General features: G+C 47.7%; 1 protein-coding gene and 1 long non-coding RNA gene across 5 annotated transcripts in view; one reads left to right on the top strand and one right to left on the bottom strand.

The window, feature by feature from the left end:
* Positions 1-3535: 3535 nt before the first annotated feature.
* On the bottom strand, positions 3536-10293 carry KLF10 (KLF transcription factor 10). 3 transcript variants are annotated; one of them, XM_074986826.1, is made up of 5 exons: positions 9898-9921; positions 7633-7665; positions 7168-7404; positions 6149-7049; positions 3536-5260 (listed from the first exon to the last, which is right to left on the bottom strand). In XM_074986826.1, the coding sequence occupies exons 3-5, from the start codon at positions 7390-7392 to the stop codon at positions 5001-5003; spliced, it is 1386 nt and encodes a 461-aa protein (XP_074842927.1). In that variant the 5' UTR covers positions 7393-7404; positions 7633-7665; positions 9898-9921; the 3' UTR covers positions 3536-5000. The 3 variants fall into 3 exon arrangements, with proteins under 3 accessions (XP_074842927.1, XP_074842926.1, XP_074842925.1); XM_074986825.1 differs by lacking the exon at positions 9898-9921 and adding an exon at positions 9849-9865; XM_074986824.1 differs by lacking the exons at positions 7633-7665; positions 9898-9921 and adding an exon at positions 10125-10293.
* Positions 7635-24695, top strand: part of LOC142009176 (uncharacterized) — an 86951-nt gene continuing 69890 nt past the window's right edge. Inside the window, exons 1-2 of one of the 2 annotated variants that reach the window (XR_012644367.1) lie at positions 7635-9349; positions 10294-10496. This is a non-coding gene — a long non-coding RNA (uncharacterized LOC142009176). Of the gene's footprint in view, positions 9406-10293; positions 10497-24695 lie in introns of both variants that reach the window. The other variant, XR_012644368.1, reaches the window with a different exon arrangement.

Raw genomic sequence — 24695 nt, 5'->3', positions numbered from 1 at the left:
ACAGAAGCTGCTGTCAGGTTTGGGAACCAGAACAATTGGGCTGGATCACTGGCTGTGGAACTCCCCTATAAGACCTAGTTCCAACATCTTCTATCTTTCTTTTTGGACCTCCTTACGCATTGCCTCCTGTGGGAGCACGAGCACCTGGTGGCCGGGCCTCACTCGCAAGGCAGAATGACCATACACTCCATCTTGGAACGCTATCATACAACGGCGGGAAGGTCTGAAGTCAGGCCAGGAGAAAGAAATCAGAAAGTTGACAAGTAGTTGGAGAGTCCCCAAAGAGAACATCCTGACAAGCAGATAGTAAGCCCCCAAAGAGAACAGCTGGGGCTAGTAGCTGGAAGCCCCCCAAAGAGAACATCTTGGTTGTACAACATCAGAGGGTCCCAGGGGAGGTTCAGAAAAAGACCAAGGACAGAGGAAATCTTGTAACATGTTCTGACAGGCCGGGAGGATAGAAAGCCCAAATTAGGTAACAAATGCTTTAATTGGCCAGGTATCGAACCCCCAAGTAAGAAACAGTATAAAAGGTGATTTAGCAGGAATAAGGGTGTGGGCTCCTGGACACAAGGCGGAGGCTAGCAACTTCCAGTCCAGACAGCAGACCCCGGCCTGATCACCCGGACGTCACCACCACGAAAGGTCCCAACCAAGCCGTATCTCTGACTTGAAGGGCCGCTGTAACGTAGTTGTTGGTGAGATGTGGGAGCATTGGATGTTATTGGTAAGTCACATGTAATTATATACAGCTATATGTAACCTAGTGTTTAGCCTATGCCAAATAAATAACTATATATATATATATAACAAGTGTTAAGTAATTGTAGTTACGAATAAATGAATAAATCACTATCGGTAAATACCACTAGCTGGGTCTGTATAGAGAATTATTGGGACTTAGAACAGCCACAGGGCATTGTGGTGTTCACAATCGGAGTGTTATTGTTCCTGGTACTCATAATACTGTGGAAACCTAGGTTTTAAAGTGGATACACTGAATCACATATTGCTGCTACACTATATCAGGCTGCTATAAAGGTGGGGTGGTTGGTCCCGGGCCACCCAACTTCCCCCACTGTATCACACCCCACGCGCACCCACGGGACCCGGAGTAGGTCGGTACATTGTCACCTCCAAGATCCAATAGGGTCTTATGTTCACCCTCACTCCAGGCTGTGTCATAATGGGGTTGCTCTACCACAGTGGTCCTGCCAGGCTTGGTTGAGAATACCTCCAAGTGTCATGCATTCATCTGAAGCACTTCTGCCTGCTGGTCCAGGGTCAGCTCCAGGGAGATTCCCACCAATTTCTGTGGGTTCTCTTCCATCATTGCCCCGCCCCTCCCCGCCTCAGTGCAATCACCAGTGGCTCTCAGTCTTGCCAGGATTTCAAAAGGTTTACATAGTAGATCTGCTCTGGCTTGCAGCCATCCAGTTGCTGTACCTTATAGTCTACGTCTCCCAAGACCCCGATCACTTCATAAGGCCCCTGCCACCGGGAGAGGAGCTTGCTCTCTGCTGTCAGGACCAGCAACATTACTGGTCTCCCACCTGGAGCTTCCAGACAGTTGCCCAGTGATTGTCATATTTTTGTTGGGCTTCTTGGGCCTTTTCCCAAGTGGTCTCTGATAATGGGGGCAACCTGAGCTAGCCTGTCCTTCTTTTGGAGTGCATATTCTACAATATTTTGCCTATGAGCTGGTTGTTCCTCCCATGTCTGCTTAGCAAGGGCTATGATACCCTGGGGTAGTGCCCATTAACACCTGAGGGACCTCCCAAATAGCAAACATAAGGTATGGCAATAAGATGTCACAATCCTTCCCATCCCAGCTCACCACCTTTGGTAACATATTTTCAGGGTCCGTTTGAACAATTCAATGAGCTGTGATATATCCTAGTTTCCCACAATCACATCATCTATATCTAGCTCACGGGCCCAGCCCCACCCTGTGAACTACTGGGCTTGGCGCCAGCCCTCCAACCCTCAGTCCCCAAGTCCTTTCACGGCTTCTAGCCACTCCTCAGTCTCCTTCCTCCCACACCCAGTCTGGTTATAGGTTTCATGTATATGGGCCCTCGGGGCTGGGGCAGGCATCCTATTCCATTGAGCCTTGTGAGGCCTTTAGCAGTTATCTGTCTCTCCACAAGGACCACTACCTCATGGTAAGAGGAGGGGTTGTTTTGGTTGACTCAGCCCCCACATGCATCAGTCCAAGACGACAGTCTCTGCCACTCCTGCAGGGCTGAGAGTTTCAGGTCACAGCCACTTCTGGGCCAGGTGGATAAGATCAAACAGCTGTGACCCCAGAGCCCTGCCTTCCCAGTATTTCCAGTCATGAAACCACTGGACCCTGACGGTAGGTGTTACCCCTGACCTCACCAGTATGTCTGCCTTCAGTTGGGGGTAATCGGTAGCAGCTTCCTCAGCCGTATCAAAATAGGCCTTCTGGACCTCCCCACACAGGAAAAAGGCCGGCATGCTGGCCAGCCCACTGGCTTTGAGGCCAGCCTTCTAGTTGGGTTGTTCTTCCAAATGCTGGAAGTCTTCCTCCACATCATCTTCTCCCATCATTTTTTTTGCAAACAGGTGCTGGCCCACAGGGGTCGTGTCCCACTTTGGCAAAGCACCTGGATAGTTAGGGCCTTCAGCTGGATAATTACCTCCTTCAGGGTGGCTCTATCCTGGGCTGCTTGGCTCATCAGCAGCTGGTTGGTCTCTTCTTGTAGCCAAGTTGAGCCTTGCTGGGTGGCCATCTGGACCCAGGTGGCCTGCTGCTGCGCCACTGTGGCCTGAACCAATGCCTTGACTACATCCTCCATCTTGGGCAGTTTCACCTGCCCTGGGTGGGTCCACTTCAGGGTCTCACAGCAACAGTTGATCCCATTTCTAGCACCCAATGTGGCAAGGTATCCCTGGGTCTGGCCAGGGTCCCATACCTCACCCTTCAGCTCAGCTAGAGGAGTTAGGCTGCACCTGCCCCTATCAGTCTGGGCCACCTGGTCAGCCCTTTCCCACAACTAGGGTTTCAGCCTTACTGGGGGGGAGGGGAGCCTGTACACTCTTCCATTGAGCTTCTCCCTTTCCCCCTTGCTGTCATTTGTAAATGTTTCATTTGGTTTCCCTATCTTATTCATCTCCTCTCCCCCTGACTGCGGCTGCTTTTTAAACCCTGCCAGTACTCTGGCAGTGAGACCAGCTGGGCTTCATTAGTTAGCTGCTGCTACTCCCTACTGCCTCCACCTTGGAGCTTAACTGGCTATTGCTCTTCTTCCCCTAGCTCAGGCTACATCCTGGGGGCTACTGGCCTGACCCTCTTATAATTTAAAATTAATAATTGATTTGTAACTTTGCAATTTATTTTAAACTTATTTTCTATGACCATTTTTATTTCTTTTATTTTTCCCCATGGACCCCCAGGGTCTGCAGACCTCAGATTGTGAACCACTGATCTAGTCTATTACTAATCAAGATTAATGCTGACGAGTATTGTTGCATTCGCTTTTAAGCAAATAACCTATATGTCACAGAGATCTGCATTAAAATTGTTCTTTATTGTAAACAAGGTATAAAGTACAACATTAAAAAGTATTGTGCAAAATTTTAAAGTAGTCACAAGAGTAGTATCTAGCACACTATTATCCAACTGTTTAGTTGTCTGTATTTGTGTACTCAAGATGATACAATAGAAATATGGTTAGTGAAAAGTGATGCATTATTTGACACAAAATCTATAGTATTCATTCAAGGCTTGTGTCTTTACTGCCTTATTTTACTTTACAAATAACTCCTAATTTAATACAGGATAGATTATACCCTCCTTACATAAAGACCATTTATATCTAATAGAAATCATCTTCAGAAAGTGACCTCTAAATTAAGTAATTTAGCATAACATTCTTGTTCTTTTCTTCTTATAAACCCATGCTTAGTCTTTTGGTTATATTTTAAAAAAAAATATTGTCTCTGATTACAAAAAATGCAATGGTATAGAGTTTTGAAAGGTCTAAAGGAATCCATAAGCAACCTGACAGCAGAAGCATAATAGGATAACTAAATATAACCAATTGTAATAATCATGAGCTTTCAAAAGAAATAGCAAAAATAGCACTAGCATTCTACATTATAATAAATTAATGGGAATTCAGGTACTTTTGGCTCTCTTTGGCCACATAACTCACTCAATTCATTCCATATTTGGACAGCAATGTAAAACTCCACAGAAAATGGGTAGATGATATAGTAGATTGGTGTGGAGCTCATCTACAGAAACTAAGACACTCCACACTGGACAGGGAAAGATGGAAGGAAATAGTGAGAGAGGCATCAGACACCAACTGGCACTGAGCCCATGATTGTTGTTGTTGATGGTGATGATGAATGTAAAACTGGTATGAGTGATGTATTTGATACATTAAATACTGTATCATGAGGTGCTAAGCCTCAATGCCCAATCTCTAAAGACTGGGCCAAAGTGTGAATAGAAAAAAAAACAAGTAAATATCCTATCAAGAAAAGGTGACAGCAATAGGATAACTGTTTTTTTGCAATCTAATACAGATGCACTTCTGATCTACAAGTCTGCACCATACACTGGTATTTCTCTCTAGTCTGTGCTCTACTAAAACTCATTACATCTTTGAAAGCTGTAATTTCAGTTGGTTTCAAGCATTAACATCAGTCAACAGCTGAATGATTTATAATATGCATAAGTGACAAACAATCTGTATACATTCAAAACCCTTCACTACCTGTGCTGCTCTCAAACCTTCAACCTTTTATTTTTCCCCCCTTTTCATCAAGTTGAAAAGAAACTTGACATTCCATTGTTAGTCACTGGTTCTCTCCTGTGACCAAGCACAGACTACCTTTGCCTCTCTGCTGTAGTGCCATCAACAGCTGGCACTGAAGAACTACAGACCTGAAGTAGAAGCTTTATACATCACTGGTGATATACCACAGTAACAACCATTAGGTTCCAGAAACTTCAGGGAGTTCTTTCACTGTGTAGGTATGGATGCAGGTGGCACAGCAATGTCATTTAGTTTGCTAACTTCCATTTGCCAGTTTGGCAGCTTCTTAGCTGACAAATGCCGCCTGGCATGCTTCGTTAAATGATCACTCCTCATGAACCGCCGATCGCACATTGGGCAAGCAAACTTCTTCTCACCAGTATGTGTTCTGCGATGCCGTGACAGTTCATCAGACCGTGCAAATCTCCTGTCACAGCCTTTCCAACTACAGTTAAAGGGCTTTTCTCCTAAAACAAAATAGAGAGAAGAGCATTTATTTAACAGCAATTTTGCTTTTGACTGGTAATATTTGTTTGACTTCTTAGAACGAAATTTCTGCTGTGCCAACTAAGACAAAACAAAACAAACCTAAAGACATACAGTATTACAGGTCACCATCACCAGGTAGCCAGCTGCACAAGAGGTCAGTGCACTAGCCTTTAATTACCGGAAGGCAGAATTCAGTTTGTGCTTTATATTTCAAAATACATACATTCTCACCCATATTTACATTGCAAAACCCTGACAGCTTTGCATGACCAGCACCCACTGCTGAAAATGCAGTCTGTACTAAGAGCAAGAGATATTACACAACAAGGCTGAAGTGTACTAGTAGAGCTGTGTAAACATATATAGCCCCTTATCCTTTGCTAGTGTGATTAGATTTACTACCAGTTTTTTTTTTGTTTTTGTTTTTTTGTTTTTTTAAAAACTGCCAGACACCTGAAGGAATGCAACTCCTTGTGGTGTTAATGTTGAAGGAAAGAATGCCAGTCACCTCCCCTTTTTGAAGCATCCCTCTAAAGATTATGCCATATATGAAAATCTACAGGCAAAAGCAAGCAACAGCACTCCAAGAATGCCCTACAATCCTGCTCAGCAATGCCAGATTACTTTCAGTCAAAACAAACCAAACAAGAAATTAGAGATTATGATGTTAAAATAGCCTTGACCGAGGTAATTAGAAAGGTCACCATTTGCAAAGCCAGCTGAACAAAAAATTTAGAGCACTAGTCTTTCACCCCTGAAAAGCAGCAAATATGATCAGAACTCACGCGAACACTGACAGCCATTATCTTAAATACACAAGAAAACCTTCCTTTGGTAGTGCTAGTATCCACTGATTAACAACTTACCTGTATGTGTTCTCACATGGGCCTTCAAATGGGAGCTCTTGAAATAAGTTTTTCCACATCCTGGATAGTTGCAAATGTGGCTTCTTATTCTTGATGAGTCAACTGGTGGAATAATTTTGGCTGCAGAAGGTGTAAAGCCTGGAGCAGGAGCAATAGGAGAGAGTCTAGTGCCATTTGGACTAATGACAGGAACTTTTGCATTCTGCACAACTGGCTGGGGCATAACAAACATAACAGCACCTTTAGGAACTTGAGTTCCCATGAACACCATAGGCTGACAAAGGGTTGATTGTGGGCTAGGAGGAGTGTTGGGCACTACTGCTGTCACAACAGAGTTGTTGGGAGACAGAGGAACCATCTGGCAAATTACTGGCACAGGAGAGACAGCACTTGCTTGCACAGCAGGTGAAGATACTATCATTGGTGGCTGCTGTACTGATGCAGGAACAGGCTCAGGTTTACTGGTAGAAGTCTGTATCTGGGACAGTGGTCTGGCAGCTAGTGCTGTAGTCTTCTCGTCTAAAATGGCCCGTGTCACACTTTTGCAAGCTGCTCTGTTTGGTGACACAATGGCACAAGGCAGATTTTGTTTTGCAGTCCCATCATTCTGTACATGTATTTCCTTTGAAGCATTCTCCTGATACTTCAACATACTAGCTGCTCTCACTGGACAAGTTCTGTGATTACAAAGCTGAGCATCAGCTGTATGGCGAATAACACTTGTTGCTTGAGCCTTCATTGGCCTTGGTGCTGGAGACAGTCCAGTCTCTTTAGAAGTTGCTGAAGGAACAGGCTTTGGATCAGAGAATGATTTGCATTGTACAGCAGATGGCGCTGCTGGTGGTGGATGAATTGCTGGAGACATCTCAAAATCAGCAGGGCTGTAGGGTGGAGTTAAGCACTAAAAGGAAGAAAAAATATGTAACTAATGAGATATCTATTCAGCATGATTATTTCTCACAGTTAGTGAGATCTAAAAAGCTTTAATAAGGCATGTACAATAATATAACAAAGCTTACAAATGCTGGTATTGCATGAAAGTCAGCTGCACCAGGCAGTAGGTTATCGTCAGTGTCTTCTGACACATCAGATGCTGGTGTTATAGGTCTTAGTTCCACATATTTTCTGAAGTCTGATTTCCAGTTGCAGCTCATGGACATAAGAGCTTCTACAGCTTCAAAATCACTCTTTTCAGCGGTATTGTTCCAGGAGCGTTTATTACTATTTTGCTTTTCCATGATCATCTCTAGTCTTTCCTAAAAAGGAAAAAAGAAAGGAATATCTTAAGTTTACTGTTAAACTAACTAATTAACAGTTTCTAGTTTAAAGGACAATTATAAAAATTAAATGTAACCTATAAAATATACATATATCTTACTTCATCTAGTAGATTCAATATTTTAAAGATACTCTACATTTCTATTTCCTCTCCAAATATATAACCATCATAAAAAAAGTTAGTTTGAGTCCATCTTTCACATTACCTGATTAAATTTGTGTCCACACAATTGTCTCCCCTAAGTTGTGAATGACAAAAAGAAAAGCATATTTTGCACACTTTGAGTTATTTGGTACTTGGAGTTCCTGTATTCTATTCCGAGTTTTACTTCGGGCACAACCTTTTTTGTTTGGTTGGTTGAATAAACGGAAAAGGGACAAAGCCAAGGCACAACATTTGACTGACTTAATACCTGACAAAACAAGTTTGGCAGATAATATGGAAGGTATTTTTCTTGTTTTACTGTGTGCATGTACACATACAACATATGAATATTAAAAAGTTGGTGAACAGTGGGTGAGTAGGGAATATTTGGGCTCTGCACAAGCAATCATGTAACAGTAGCTATCCTTGTGGAAACCATTGCTTTTGGCAGCTCCAGTTAGTTGTTTGCATTGACTAACACACTATCTGCATGTGTGTGAGTGTGTGTTTTCCCTGGCTCTGGGGGAGGGCATTCAGACAGGCAGGGGGAGGGGAGAGAGAGTTCTAGGGGTGACTGGCTCTGTAAAGTTTTGTATAACCTGGTGAATATGGAAAGATGACAGCCACAAGAGTGGTGATCTTTGAATTCCTATTGGACACCATTGCATTTGGAAGAGCTGTTTGATCAAGCTTTAAGCAGCCCCTGGATCATTCTTAGGGGCAGGTGGGGGTAAGATTTTGCAGAGTTTTGAGGTTTTAAGAAGAAAATGTAGAACACGTAATACTCATAAGATGGAGGAAACCCTATGACAATACTCATTGCAAAGCTGGGCCCTGGCAGGGCTAAGGAGAGGTTGGCCTCACTGGATTGTATAAGCACTGGGAGAATGTAGCCAAGTACAAACTCTCTCTGGCTCAGAGAGGAGGCAGCAGAGGACCAGGGAGATCCTCACTGGCAGCCGGATGCTGGGCCTGAGCCGCGCTCACCTCGCTGAACCTCCCTGTGACTCACTCTCTCCCTGCGTGCTCTCAAACCGCCCAGCGCCGCCCTCGCCCATTGGTCCCCAAGGTCAGGCACCTCAGAAGCCAATTGGCTGGCAGAGGGCCACGGCGAGACAGGGCGGAGACATGTGAACAAAGCATGATCAGCGTCTGCTCCCAGGCGCCGCGAAACGCGGTGAATCGGGGACTGCCACTGGGCGACCTTTCCCCTACTTCTGCTGCGTGCGCGCGCCCTTCCCCCTCCCGCCAGCCTGCCTCGCGGGCGGGCAGGCGGGGCGGGGGCTCAGCCTGGGCCCGCCGCCAGGCAGGAAGGCAGCCCGCCTGCTGCAGCACCGGCCAAGGCTGACAGCCAGCCGCATGCTTCCTCCCGGCCGGAGACACACATATACAGCAGGGCGGGGGAGGGGTGCGGCGGCCTCAGGCCACCCCAGCGGCTCCCAGGAGAGCCGGGCGGAGACAGCCCCTCCTCTCACAGGGCGGGGGCCGGAGGCACCGCACCCGCCGCTTTCCCGCCAGGGAATGGCGGACAGGGCGCTCCCTGCCCCCAGGCTGCACAAGACCTACTCGCCTAAGAGGCACCAGCCCTGCCCGGAGCCTGACCCCGGCCCTCGTGCCTGGCGGGGGCTGGCCACGCTGCGCTGCTGTGCTCTGCTCTGCCCCGCCCGCAGCCAGGCTCTTCTCGTCTCGCCCACCCCCGGCGGAGCCTCCGCCCCCACAGCCTCGGCCGCCTCCTCCCTCCCGGCTCACCCCGAGGGAATCCCCCAGCGGCGCCTGAGGTATCCCTGCTCTCCCGCCCCTTTCCTCAGCCCCTCGGGCAGTCCGCCCGTTCCAGGTACCCACCGCAACCCCCCACCCCAGACACGGCTTCTCCCAGCACCGCCTTGGCGGCATGCGCCCCCAGGTCCCCACACGCCGCGTGAGCCCCGGCATTTCCCTCTCGCCACGCCGCCAGCGCCCGCAGCCTGGTGCTCTGACAGCCGGCTCCCCAGCAACCGCCCGCACCCGTCTGCCTCTGTCTTGGCCACCCCCTCCCCGGATCACCCCAGCACCCGCCCCTTCCATCTCTGCCATCCCCACAGGGGTCCGCAGCACCCGCCCCTTCCATCTCTGCCATCCCCACAGGGGTCCGCAGCACTCCCCGCCTCCGTCTCGGGCACCCCCTCCCCGGATCACCACAGGCGTCCCCAGCACCCGCCCTCCCTCTGCCGTCACCGCAGGGGTCCCCCCCGACCGCCTCCATCTCTACCCCCTCCCCCCACAGCGCGCCCCAATAACCTCCGCCAGACTCTGAGTCTCGCTCCACATCCGCAGAAGCGCCCATTACCCTCAGCCCCAGATCGGGTCCTCCTCTGCCATCCCGTCACCACGGGACTCCCAGCAGCCCCGCCCCGCAGCTCCCCCCAGGGAACCCCTTGTTTTCGGGGCCCCAGACAACATCTCTCCCTCCCCATCCCCTCCGGGCTGAGCCCCGTCTCCGCCCGCCTCGTCTCGCGGCTGACGGAGCGGGGATCGCCAGGGACCGGCCCCCAGACCGGTCAGAGCCGCGCTTACCGCCGACTGGTACAAGGGCGCTGCGAAATTCAACATAGCTCGGCTGGGCGGCGCGCTGCCTCCGAGCTGCCCTGATACCACCGCTGCTGCTGCTGCTGCTGCTGCTGACAAGAGCCTTCACCCCAGGCGTTCCCGGGCAGCTGCCTTGATTTTCCCCTTTTGTTCGCAGCTGCCCATTCAGCTGGCGCTTCCAGCAGCTCGGCGTAGGGGGAGTCCGGAGCTGACCGCGGCCAATCAGCTGCAAAGGTGTGTGAGCCGGCGGCCAATGGCGAGCGGGCGCACGCGTGATCAGCGGCTGCCCGGCGGCGTGGAGAGCGTGTCTGCTCTGCGTGTGCATAAGCTTTAGCAGTGTGTTCCCGGCGTAGCCCTCGGGTAAGTCCCGATGCGGGCTGAGTCAGTGTCACGTCTCCTCCTCTCCCTCTCCGGATCCATGTGGGAGAGGCGCGCCCAGCAGGGGGAGGAGGGGGCAGCAAGAGACTTCCTGTCAAATGAGATCATGCCGCCGGGAGAGGGGGAGGGTATGCAGATCAGGTCTCTGCATCTCCCGTCTGATCCGGCTAGCCCGGCCTTGTGCTTGCACAGGCAGCGTGGGGGCAGAATGGGGAGGGGATGCTTTGTCCAGGGATATGGTTGGTTTTTTTTTTTTGTTTTTTTTTTGGATGAGTGTCACCTCTGGGAGTCCAAATGGCCATGTCTAAGTGATATCAAGTGGAGCAGGGTAGTCACCACAGATAGCTATTTATTATTTTATTTATAGGTATTTTATGGTCCCCGTCTGAGCAAATATTAATCAACCTTCCCCTGCACCATGTGGGGAGGTATGCAAGTATTATTACCTCAGTGTTACAGGTCAGGCACTGAGGCACAGAAGGATTTGTGACTTTGGGGAAGTGCAGCAGAGCCTGAAAAGATCTTGAGTCCCAGCCTTAACCATATAACCATCTGATACTTTTACTATTTGAGTGGGCTGGTCAGTGTGACCTACAGAGGTGCTGTGTTCCAGTATGTGTTGCTCTGAGAGTGGGCCTTCACTGCAATCAAAGGAAACAGCTGCTCAGGCCTCTACATTTTTATGCCTGTGTGTCACGTTCTAAATCCAGGCAGTTAGAGTCCTAGCGGCAATGAGTTTGCAGTTCATAGTTTAGAATGTGACTGCAATCCTCTACAGAACCCAGGTAAAACCTCAATACTGTCTTAGGCCTTAGCCTACTAAAGGTATGCCCTATGCTGGTGTTTCTCAACATTTTCTTTTAAAGTACCCTTTTTCAAAAAACAAATGTATAAATACCCCCAGACTTCTCTTGCATACACCTGTAGGTATGCATACCACCAGCTGAGAAACATGTTTCAAAGACCTCAGATTCCTTTCGGACCAAGTGCTATTCAACCTTTCCAGATTACTGTACCCTTTTCAGGAGTCAGATTTGTTTTGCGTACCACTAAGTTACACCTCACTTAAAAACTACTTACAAAAACATGCAAAAATATCTCAGAAGACTACTACTGAAAACTGGCTGACTTTCTACCATCTTATTATCAAATAAATGAATTAGAATAGAACTATTGTACTTACATTTCAGCATAAGGCAGATGAAGCAGTAGAAACAAGTCATTGGTCGAATGAACTTTTAGATTGCGCTGACTTTACTAGTGTTTTTATGTAGCCTTTTGTAAAACTAGGCAAATACCTAAAAGAGTTCATGTACTTCCTGGAAGATCTTGGTGTACCCCTTGTTGAGAACCACTGCTATACAGAATGAAACTGTGTGAGAGAATAGCTTTGGGGTACCTAGGTTCCTTCAGCTGTCTTCCTAGTGGCTGAGTCCTTAATGCAACCCCCCCCCCCCATCAAGACAAGTTGTATTGGTCCTAATTTGCTTTTTGCTATTGAAAGGGAAGATAACTCAGTGTTTTAAACATGACTGCAGGGAGCAGGCTGTGTGGGACGCATCTAATCACTTCATTTCTACCCCTGTAACTTGGGATGTAAATTGTAAGGGCAGCCTCATCTTCATCAGACTGATTCAGTTTATGTGGCAGTTTTATAAGTTCTTATGTAGTCCCAGTCTAATGTCTTAACCAAGCATGTGCTGTGGTGATTTCCCTTGATCTGAGAGAATGACTGTTGCTTGGATCAAGTTGGAGTATCCCAAGCTAGGACCTGTTTCCCCACAGACCATAACTCTGAATCAAAGGTGTAGATTCATAAAGGTGGTACAGTTGAAGTCAGTGGACTTTGTTTGACATATGGGTCATGCATGGGTACCTGTATCTTTTGATAATTACATTGCTTTACAGTAATTATTTTTTAGAAAAAAATAAAAGAGCTTAATAGTGGAGTTTTACATTCCATTTCCCTGTATAGCTAGTTAAGAAATAAATTTATTAGATGTTTTCACTCTTCAAGTTTCTAAATTTGTCCAGCTTGTATCCCTTTGTGTTCTTAAAAGAGCTTAAGTCAGCATTGTTTGAAAATTAGTGTTTTACGCTGTCTTGACTCTGTCCAAGACATCTTCTATAGTTATGCTGTAGAAAGTACATCTGGGTCTGATCCAACTTCCATTTAATTAATTGGGCTCAGTGGTAGAGGATTTCTGGGAGCAGTTTAGATACTAAATAGCAAAGTGTAATTTTTTTCCTGCAGTTCATTGAAATCATGACTCTGCTTCTATCCTTAAATGACAGACTTTATTTTGAACATTTATAATACTTTAAATCTCTCTCTCTCTCTTTTTTGCATTCTAGAAGGTTCCAGCAGACTTGATTAATGATATACATACAGTACCAATGAGATGCTATGCAATGTGTCAGTTGACTTCCAGCCTCCACAAGACAAGCTTGCAACAAAGTGTGTGGGGAATTTTGGCTAAGAACACTGGAGCAGAACCCCCTTATTAGGAAAAGTGCTATAGGATCTGTAACTTTCATAAACAATAGGCAGGACACATCTTAAAGGCTCTAACACAAGCAGCTACTTCTGTTGAATTTGGAAGGATGAAGAACTGCAGTGCATATTAAGATGGTACAGATATATGTTTAGAATCCAGAGAGGGCCCCCATGGTATATGTAATTATTTAAGTGCATAGCAAATATTGGGTTAAAAATATTCCCAGTGTTTTTCTGCCGATGGGAGCTGACAACAAGCTGGTGGTATCCTGCTATTTGCTTGGAAGCATTACAGAATACTTAAAATAACTGAAGGCAAGAAGTGCTATAATAAAATCTAAGGACCCGATTCTCCATTTAGTTGCACCATTGGAAATCGGGAGTAGCATAAAATAAATGGAAATATGTCAGTGTAAAACTAGTGTGAGAGGGTAATCAGTTTTTATGCTTATTTTCCTTAGACAGAAACCCATTGGTTAAATCGCTTGAGCACTAGCACATGCAACAGTGCCAAATTCCACATTCATTTACATTGAATGGAATGACTCCAGAGAAGTTGGTGGAGTTATCCAAATTTACAGCTGGGGACTTGAGAACAGAGTTTGGAACACCAGGTTCTTTTCTCACCAAAAGAAGACAAATAAGTTTATTTAGTGATTACCTTTCCTCCTTGCCCCACTGCCTTGTGGGTTATCCTGGGAAGGAGCAAGGCTAAGGGACTAAACCCTGACAGAAAATCTGGAGGGGAGTCCTAAGGCAGTTCTTTGCCAACTTCTGGCATTTACCCGGCAACTCCTGCAGCTAAGCTGGTACCAGACGTAGAGGTTATCCTCAACTTTGGACTATATCAGTAAAGCAGAGAGGGGGACACTGGTGTCTGGGCAGCCCAGGGTCCCAAAAAAATTGCCCAGGCTCGCGCCTGGAGAGGTACTCCAGCATCGCTTAACAGTGTTTTTTTATATGGATCCATAGTCTACGTAGACTGAAGGATGCCGCCTACTACTACCTTTTTTTTCCTGTGCAGATCAGATTTTAGCAATCTTCTTGGCAGTCAATGTGGACTGGCCATAGTCTAGATATGCTTCATTCTTCTTTCACATTTGCCCCTAATGTGCTCTACAGAAGTTATTGTTGAGATTTTTGAATACATCTCTTCTTCCTTACCTGTCTGTTTCTTTCCTCTCTGTCTGCGCCATCTTCCTGTACATATGGTGCTGTGCTGAAACAGTGTAGCTATGTTATCAGGCCTGAATTCAGCACTTAATAATGTGCTGTCATTTATTGAGGGGTGTGTGTGTGTGTGCTGCATTCAGCTAAGCCACTTAAGAGTTATACAGTGTCATTGGGACAAGTAATAACTAACTTCTGTTTCAGACAGAAGCCCCATTCTGTGGCATGGAGCAAGGTTTTCCTCTGTTCTTCTTGATTCCTATCTCTTTAATGGAAATGATAATACCAGAAGGTATTGTAGAGATCTTTTCTGAACTCCTCAGGCCTTGGTGCTCTATTCCCTTACGAGAGAGAGTTGGATGAGAGGGGTATGGAGGGAAGGGCACAAAAGAAGAACGTAAATTGGGAGGATGAGGGAAGTATTTGAGTTTGGCAGTATCTGAAAAGTGTCCTCTCTTGTAAGTCTATTACTCTGGTGATTCAGTGCACCATCTCCCCTCTCCTGCAATAGGCTGCTCTCCTCACTCCGGTGTTGCACCTCCAGAGTAGGAGGTGGGTCGGTGCTGAGCAAGAGCGTGGCACGGCTTGGGGTGGAGGGAGGTTGTTCCTGCCCTTCCCTGACATGGCAGGGACACGTAGCTGGAACCCCGTTCACCAGTTGCCCCTGGAGAGGGTGTCCAAGGCCGTGTATGCTCTCTCAAGGATGGCCAGACTGCTAGCTTAAGTGGAGCTAGGGTGAACGTCTACCTGGGCTGGGAAGCTTGCTCCCTGTTGCAATGTAAACTGACTCTGTTGATAGTGAAAGTTAGTGATCTGCTGTACTTTCTTAGCGGGGAAGAAAACTCCTCATTAGAGAAATTTAAATCATTATGTTCATACAGAAGTCAAAACCAGAACTATTTCAGTTTATCAACATTGAGGCTTGACACAAGCGCTCACTGAAGTCAGTGTATGGACTTTCATTGATTTCAGTGGGCATTGGTTTAGGCCCTTAAATTGTATGCTCTTTGGAGCAAGGACTGTGTTTATACAGCACCAGGCATGATGGGACACCAAATCTGACTGAAGTCTCTAATTAAATACTTATATACTAAATAATTAAATACTGGCGAGGACTTGCTCACACTCCAAGGCCGGCCTTCTCATTCCACTTTTCCTTTTCTGTTCTTACTCTTCTGCTCCCTTCCCTTTTTTCTTTCATCACCTCACTTTGTTGTTCTCAAATTGCCATTCCCATTTGTCCCCCTTCCAGCATACCTGCAACAACTGTTGTTCCCAACCTACCATCTCCCTACTGCCAGTCTGACTTGTGCCACCTAACCTGCTTGTTGTACTCCGATACCCAGATAACTCATTATCAGCTGCCCTGATCAACTATCATTCTCGTTTCTAATGGTCAATCTAGCCTGTCACTCCCAGTTGTCTATTTCCAGCTGCCCTGGCACCTTCAGAGTTCAGAAAGCCATTCCATCTCTTGCTCAGGGGACCCTATCCAAAACCGTGTGCATGCTGCTTGACTTTCAGTCAAGAATAGCACAGTCCCTTGTCTGAATCCTGTCTTAATTCTTTTTCTCCAGTCCTCTGGCCAATGTCAAAAGGGGCCGAGTTCTAGACGCAGTGGTCTGTAGGGAATTTCTCTGATGTAGAAGAACTTGATGCTGGCATAAAGATGACATCTGTGAGTCCTGTGGCAGCTGCTCTTGGATCCTTGGCGTGAGGCCATAACATGGGAAATGGGGACAGGAAGAGGCATGGTGGAAGAGAGTTTTGCTATACCTGTTCTCTGTTGGTGGACTCCATTAAGGACCTGGTGCCAGTGACAGACTTGTCAGGGCTGGGACTGGTGCAAAGCAGCCCTCAGGATGAGGGAGTCCTAACCAGTTCGGTGACACCTCTGCCCTCATCCTAAGGAGAGCTCAGTCCCAAAGAGACTCCGGTCCCTTCTGTGTATTCAGAGCTTCCTGTTGGGCTAAACCACTCAGAGTAGTGGGAACAGGCTGGTGTGTGTCATGCTGTCATTTCCCCTCTTCTGCATGTTGGTCCCAGGATTTTAGAGAGGCAGGCTGGGTGAGATAGTATTTTTCATTGGACCAGTTTCTGTTATCGGGAGAGACAAGCTTGCAAGCTGCACAGGGCTCTCAGTTCAGGTAAAATTGCTCAGAAATACTATCCCTGCTTCAGAGAGGAAAATGTGACAGCTTCATTTTCACACCTGTAGCAGGCGGTGGGTGTCTGAGACAGAGGTCTGAGGGGGTGGGAAGGGAAGGACGGTGCTGAAACAGCAGAAGTGTGTTGAACAGACGGTGAGAGGAGTGGGAGGAAAGTGAACAATCTACAATATGGGGAGGGGAGGTTAGAGCGGCCCAATATGTGGCAGTTGAAAGGATAGATACTTCCCCTCTGACTCGAGGGGAAAATACACTGCTGCAGCAGCATTCATTTCAGAAGTGTTTATCTAGAGGGGGCGGGAGCCAAGGGTGCAGAGGAGGGGACGCGTGGGTGTTAACTGTGTCTGGTAGAGATGGAACTTAAGAGTTTGCACTTCTACCATGAGGGTGGATTCAAGGGAGGTAACAGTGTACATGTGGATGAGGAAGTGGATCATGTGCATCCAGCTGAGGGAGGGAAGAAATGTAAGGAAGAGAGAGAGAGATCAGAGATGATATAGGCCCTAGGCAGTGTTCGGTGCCCTGGTTATAGACGATTGTTATAGTGTCAGAGAAAAGGCAGAAGTTAATCATTTATGAATACTGTGGCAATTTGTTATTGAGGTGCTGTAGACAGGCAGCTTCCTGTATTTTTTCTTCTAGCAGCTTAACTCCAAACTTAAGGAAGCACTGTTTGGCTGACCTTTATTGTGTCTTCCCCATCCTACATCACATCTGTAGTACAGGCTAAAACTCCCTTGTCTAGCAGGACCACAGATGTGCCTGGAAAATCCTGGCTGAGATGAGGGAGCACCACCAGGAGTCCTGCAGCAGGGAGCCCATCTGGGGCACAGAGCCCTGTTAGCAGCCCCACAGCAGAAAGGAGCCTGGATGGGGCTGGGGAGCCCTGAAGCTGGGGCACAGACCACATTGGCAGCCCTGCAGCAGTGGGGAACCTGGACAGGAAAGGGGAGCCAGGCAGACTGGGGATAGAGAGCCTGCAGTAGCCAGGATGGGAGCCTAGCTAGCAGGCTGGTGTCCCCTCTCTCAACACCCCCCAATCCACCCCCTCAGTGCAGCCAGGAGGCCTGACTTCCCCTCATTCAGCAAATCCCCTCGTCCAGGACTGCTCAGATCTGGAGGGTGCCAGGTGAGGCAGGTACAACTTTTAATTACATTAAGCTACTTTGTATATGCATTTTGCAGATTACCCCTTGTGGCAAGCCTTAGGGCCTCCTGTCTAGAAGCAGTTGTGGCTGATCCTGAGTCATCACACTGTTCTAGTTTTGCCTGTCCTGATTGGTGCCTTTCAAGGGGAACCATCAGAAGAGGTTTATAACCGTGAGCTTCTCACTCTTGCTTGTAGGAGGAGACCAAGGCTGCCAGGAAGGGTGGTGACTTGGACACCCATGATGTATCTTTCTGAAGTCTAAAAGCAAGAGAAACTGTCTTTCAATAAATAGCCATTGTGATAATTCAGATGTTTCCAAGAAGCTCAGACTTAGCTGTGCTTTTCATTCGCTTTCCTAAACATGTTAAAACATGTTAAAACATTCATGTTTTAAAGAGAGAGTTTAAAGAATTTACAAGTATGCACTTGTGCTGGGGTTATCTATTTGTATATGCCTGTTGTAGTGGACTGCATGGGTTTTTTTTGTGCTGAATCTGCCAGAAAACCTGCAGCCATGAAGTCCCACAACAGATCATAGTCTTCAAATGTACAAAACTGGATTACCATGGAATTATGAAGTTAAACCGGAAGGATAATTGGTAGCATGTCAGGTTTCAAGTGGGGAGTTCCAAGGGTTGAGAGGGGGAATCTCAGGTCCCAGCCATGCACCTCTGCACGAACATTAATCCTCTTTTCTAGGGTAGGGTCTGGGTTAACTTGTGGAAAAGCACCTCACTTAACCATTGACAGTTCTGTTTATGCTGGGCAGAGCTAGGAATAGATCCATGTGAGGATCTCCAGCAGAGCTTACAGACTCCATTGTCTCTGACAGAATATACAGGAAAACATCACCCCTGAACGTCCCCACCCCGATGCCTGTCTCCACACACACAAAAGATCTTTGCACCACACCAGTGATTTCCCCCTCCTCCTGCTTGGGTCAGTACAACCTGTCTGTGTGCTCTGGTGCTGGGATGTAGTGTGAGCTCGGAATGGTGTCCTGTCATGTGGTCTCAGCTGCTCTGTCAGCTAGAGGCTAGGCACTTACAAGAATTCCCTTTTGCAAACAGCTGGCTCTCCTCCAAGCAACTCCCTTGCTGCTGCAGCTGAGGGTTTCTGCTTCCTGTGCTTGCTTCTTCCTTTATTTCCTCCCTGAATTTTCCCAGGCTCGTCTCTGTCTGCTCATTTGCTCAAACCCTGTCTGAGTTCAGAGTTAATTCTGTGTCCTTGTTTTGGAGTGGTACTCTCTCCTCCCCCACAGTCATGTCTGCGTAGAGCATCAGGAAGTGGGGAGGATGGAGGGAAGGTGCTTTCTGTTTAGCTCCACACCTGCTCCCAGGGAGTAAGCCTACCCTGTGGCTTGGCCACCATCACTATTGCTGTAGCAGTTGGGTACAGGGGACCCAACCCCTTTAGCCTTTGAGAATATCAAGGTCTTCTGCTCTGTTCCCTTGCCGCTTCCTTCTCTGCTCTGGTTTTTCTTCAGGGCCAGGCACGAGTGCCTCTGCCATGGATCCCACAACCCGTCACTCTGCTCTTGCCTTGCCTTGAGGCTGGGATCAGGGTATGGGGCTTCCGGTAGAGAGCCCCCTCAGTGTGATCCAGCCACAAATGGCAGCCCATTCACTCAGGCCTCTGGCTATTAATTAGTAGGACTCTGAGCTCTTCCCTCACACTGTTTTGTGACTCAGGCTTGAAGTGGGTAGGCCTGAGCATGTTGCAGTGCTCCAGGTCCTCTGTTTCATTGGCAGGCTCTGCTTGGATCTTGTACCCCTGTGGTCTGGGGTGTGGCATCCCACAGATAATGCATGACTTGGGGCTCTAGGCCAGAGTCAGTTTGGAGCGCCATCCTGCTTATGTAGAATTAGATTCCCCTAGCGCCTGTGTCCCTGGTGTGGGGGGTGGGGGTTGTGCTAGCTCTGTCTGTCTTGGTAGTGTCCCATGGTAATGGCCACAATCTGGCCCACCTCTCAGAAGCAGTGGTGGTGCTCATGGGCCCATTTTGGGGCTGCTCAGGGCTATGTCTCTTGGGTGCTGGCCGTGCCTGCTGACAGCCAGGAGCTAAGGGGTATATTTTGGGATGGAGTGCACTGCATTGTTGTCCATGTAAGCCAGTTCTGTCAGGCAGGAAGGCCAGTCTCTTTGCATTTCTGTCTTGGACCTTAGTCCTGTTCGGAGGGTCTGGTTAGCTTGTTTGTGTCTGGTAAGATGTCCTCTTTAGCTTGTGGCTGCCATAGAGAGCACAGTTCTCTGAACATGAGTGGCCTTTGTCTGAAAGCACTATGGTTGGATAGGAATGGGGCTGGACAAAATTAGTGCCAGAAAGCTTCTGCAGCTGCTGTGGATCTGATCTCCCTGAGGGGCAAGGAGACCAGGAATTTTGTGGAATGATCTACCACAATCAGGGTGCATAGCTTTTGGTTTATTTCCGTCTTCAAGGGATACAGTGCTTTTGACTCCAAGGGTGTGTTGATCTTTGTTGGTTAGAGTGTTTCTCCATTCCTGTCTTTCTTCTGCAAGGGCAGATTGAGCACTTGTCACAACACTCCTACTCGGCTTGGACTATTCCCACCCAGTTGAATATTTTGCATGTGTTCTCAGTCTCTTAGTGACCGGAATAGTCCATAGTATCATAGTAGGCTTGGAGAACTGTCTCAGTTGCTGTCTGGGGCAGCATTGTCTCCTTCATTAGTTTCTGAGGCTTGGGTCTTTTGTATCAGTTTGTCCTCTTCCTCATATAGCTAGCTGCCACAGCAACAGGCCTGGGTCAGTTCTGGGGTCAGAGCACTCTGATCCATGGCAGAGAGCCCAGTGCTTTGTTGGACAATCTATCATATGCTCTAAATAACAGGGCTGTGTCCTTGGATCTGAGCCCAGAAGGGTTTTTCCTTTTCAGATTCTTCCAGGATTTCTTCATGCTTGCCTGGACTGCTTCAGCAGAGTTGGCCACAAAGGGTTATTTCTCTAAATCCTCCAGATCATCTGGCGCCTCTGGTTCTGGTGTTTTTTTGGAACCTGGATAGGGCATCTGCCTTGAGGTTGCTCTGACCAAGTCAGAATTCTATGGAGAAGCTGTAATTGGCCAGTCCTCCATGCCCATCACTGATCAAGTAATGCCAGCAGGAGGGTGGAAGGGGAGGTAAGAAGGGAGGAGCTTTCTGTCCAGTCCCCCAGTGATAAATCACAGTGCTTCTTAGCCACAGAGGGGTTAGGCTGTAGCATCTCACAAAAGCTCATGACCTAATACATTTTAGTCTCTAAGATGGTATAGCACCTTTTAGCCAATCAGCTGAACCCGAGCCATTTTAGATGCTTCTGACTCTTATATTGCAGCCTAAGTGCCCTGTCATGTAGTCTGCACTCACTGCCAGATTTAGTTGTTCCCTTCGGTAGTAGAAATATAGCAGTGTCAGTCTAAGGCCAAAACTTGTTGTATCTTTTTAGGCACAGTTCTGTACACCAGTGCTTTTCAACTATTGTGCCATGGAACTGTCCAAATGTGCTGTGAAATTCTGTCAATTCCCCTGCACCCCACCCCCATGGCTCTTTGCAGAACCATCACTGGGAGGAAGGCAGCTGGGATATTGATGACCCCATGCCAGCTGGGGCTCAAGCAGCAAGGCTGCCTGAGTCCCAGCTGGCCTGGAGTTTGAGTCCCCTCCCTCCATGCCCTGCGGTGGCTGTTTGCAGAGCCACTCTGAGGGGAAATGCTGACCCTGCAGGACTCTGTTTGTGCTGGGAGGCAACTGAAATGCTGCTTCCTGGCCCAACTGAGCTGGCGGGGAGCCCACCCCACTCCCTAATGTGGCAAGAGGGAGGGAGGGGAACCTGCTTTCGGGGGTTACTCAACCCTGCTAGCATGGCGTTGAGCAGATTTTGAAAATGTCTGTGCTCGCTGTCTAAGACAGTGCATTCTTGAAACTTTAATGTATTTGATCCTTGTTTATCTTATTGCATGCACTGTTATGTTACAAACTTCTCCAGTAAGAGTGTAGCTATAGTAAATGTAAGTAAATGTGACTTCACAAATGATCAGTTTAGCTGAAAAAAGTGGGTGGAATTGTTTCATTGAAGTATGCCATGTTACTGAAAAGGTTGGGAACCACTGCTGTATGCAGGTGCCAACACTATGGGTGCACCAAAATGGTGAGTGCTGAGCACCCACTGGCTCCCCCATCCAGTAACTTTTGCCTGCAGGAGGGCTTCATAGATCAGTCTCCCCTCCCTCACCATGGAGGTGACTAGTGCAGGGATTCCATCTGGGGCACTGGCCACATGCCTTTTCTCGATCCCCACCCTGCCCCTACTCTGCCCCCTCTCCTGCTCTGCTCTCACCCTCTCTCTGGAAGTGGCACAGGTGGTCAGTGTGTGGAAGGTAGGTGCTACAGGGGATGTGACCCCTCCTCCCCATGGACCCCTAAGGAATTTTTCCCAGGTCAAGTTGGCAGAGACTCTGTGTGGGGGGGGGGGGAGGGGTTCTGCCTTTGTCCACAGCATGGGGCACAGGCAACTTTCAGGTTTAAACTAGTTGCAAAGAGTGTGCTCTTCGTAACTTGGAAGTTTTTAATCCATGAATAGGGGATTCAATAACTCATCCAGAGGTTAGGGGTCTATTACAGGAGCACGTGGGTGAGGAGATTCTGTGGCAGGTGCTGTGCAGGAGGTCTGACTAGATCATACTGCAGGATAAGATTGTCATTGATTCCATGAACTTTGACTTTAGAGACTTACGATGTTTTGTAGCTCTGGGGCAATGCCCACCACCCCCCAGGCCAGGTGGACTGCACCTGTCAGGTGGTGGCAGGCTCACTCACACCTTGTGAGTGGCGGATGCCTGTAACAACTGGGTGGTGGTGGGGATCCCCTGGTGCTACGTCCATTCTGCAGCAGCATTTGGGTTCCCATACCCCCCCCCCCAAGTCCCCACTTGGGCTTCACTGTCACACCTATTTTTAATAAAAATCAGGGACAGGCCACGTGCTTCTAAGAAATGTTGTTTATTGCTTGGTCCTTTTATTGAGAGCTTCAGTTTGTAGAGAAGTTACTCCAGATGTAAGAAGCAGTAAAGGAATCAAAATGGTGATGATGTAGCTGCCCTTTGCATTCCTTTTGCCAAGTGGTTTGTACTTCCTGTGTCCCAAACACAAGCTTCACAGCACATGGCTCTGAAAGCCCTTTGGAGTTCTGTCTATAGGCATGCTTCTACATTGCTTGTTGAGTCATAAGGTGTAGTACAGGGGTGTCCAACCTGTTTTTCATCAGGGGTCACATGGCAACTTTTTACATGTTCTAGGGGACAAACACAAAATAGCCCCCAAATTGGGACCCCCCAACCCAGGGGCTCTGCATACTGCCACCCCCCGCTACTCCTTCGTCAGACTGTCTCCTCTTCACCGTGGCTGCACGGCTCCCGCAGCCCTCCTACTCCACCCCATGAACATTGTAGTGGGGGCAGCACTCTGCGGCCCTGAAAGAATAGGATCCTTCCTGCCGGCTGTTAAACTAAATTAAGTTCTACTCTAGTGTTTCTCAATAGATTTTTTTTTTTTTTTTTTTTGAGAAAAAGGGGTACTTTTAAAAAAAAAAAAATTGAGTACCTCCAGTACCCACAATTTTTAGACACAAAATCCCCAGTCCCCTCCCAACCCCCAGAGCCAGGCCTCCCACTATAATCCAAAGCTGGTGAATCACCAGAGCCACCATCATTGCTACATGCTTCTCCCTTCAAATGCTGAGGAGGGATGCATGTGCAGAGTGGAACCCATCTGTCAGCCCCTGCAGAAATCTGCCCAGGTAAACCTGAGCCCCAACCCTTACCTTATCTAGCCTTGAGCATCTTTCTGTACCCCAAAGCCCTAATCCTCAGCCCTACCCTAAAGCCCACATCCCTAGCCCAGAGCTCTTCCCCAACCCAAAGCCCCTCTCTTGCATCCCAACCTCCTCATTCCCAGAGCTTGCATTCTCCCAGCCAGAGCCCTTGCACTCTAGCCCTCTGCCACGACCCTGAGCTACCTCCCACCTTCAGAACCTGTTGGCCTCACTCCCACCGTGTTAATTTTATGTGCACCAATATGAAGGTGATCTGGCATTCCAGCCAGCACAGTAATTTGGTTACATTAAGACAGGACTACACTCCAGGCAGCAGGGTAAATAATTCAGTGTAAATTATCACAGATTTAAAGTTTAAAAACTCAACATGCCTGCATGTTCTTCATCTAGCTCATCAATGAAGATTATATTTATCATACACAGGCCGTGTCTACACTAGCCCCAAACTTTGAAATGGCCATGCAAATGGCCATTTCGAAGTTTACTAATGAAGGGCTGAAATACATATTCAGCGCCTCATTAGCATGCGGGCGGCCGCGGCACTTTGAAATTGGCGCGGCTTGTCCCGACGGCGCTCCTTTTCGAAAGGACCCCGCCTACTTCGAAGTCCCCTTATTCCCATCTGCTCACAGGAATAAGGGGACTTCGAAGTAGGCAGGGTCCTTTCAAAATGGAGCCCCGTCGGGACGAGCCGCGCCAATTTCAAAGTGCCACGGCCGCCCGCATGCTAATGAGGCGCTGAATATGTATTTCAGCCCTTCATTAGTAAACTTCGAAATGGCCATTTGTATGGCCATTTCGAAGTTTGGGGTTAGTGTAGACATAGCCACACAGACATAACTCATAAGGAGCAGGGCTGTGATCTAGAGTGAGTTTTTGTAAATGAGGAACTGGGAAGAAAAGCATTCTGAGGATACTCCTCTGTATTTCACTGTTCAGCCTCCCTATAGCAGTTGACTTTGAAAGTGATCAAGTGAAACCCAAAAGTCACTAGCCAAGGGGTAGGTTGTACTACCTTAACTCACTTTCGCTCACTTGCCAACAGAATGCTGACTGAAAGAACCATAGAGCCAAGAAAACTGCAAGTTTGTATTGAATTGAGAATGGAATACAGAAGCAACTTTTGATTTTAATACATGCTGCATCTTTCCCCAACCCAGTATATTTTGTGTGCATATATTTAAATGATTTTTGCCGCGGTTTTCTGCAAATTCTACATACCAAGTTGCCATATGATGTTGACTTTAGGCTTATCTAAACTCATTTTCCTTCAGAGATGGTGTTGGAGGGACGTTCTGAATACAGACATCTTAAGAACAAACAACCCATTACAAATGAAATGTATTGCACAGTGTACATCACTGGCA

Source organism: Carettochelys insculpta, chromosome 2 (assembly GCF_033958435.1).
Source record: "Carettochelys insculpta isolate YL-2023 chromosome 2, ASM3395843v1, whole genome shotgun sequence".
NCBI lineage: Eukaryota > Metazoa > Chordata > Testudines > Carettochelyidae > Carettochelys > Carettochelys insculpta.
The sequence above is the reverse complement of the archived record's forward strand: the minus strand, read 5'-3'. Positions and strand labels throughout refer to the sequence as shown.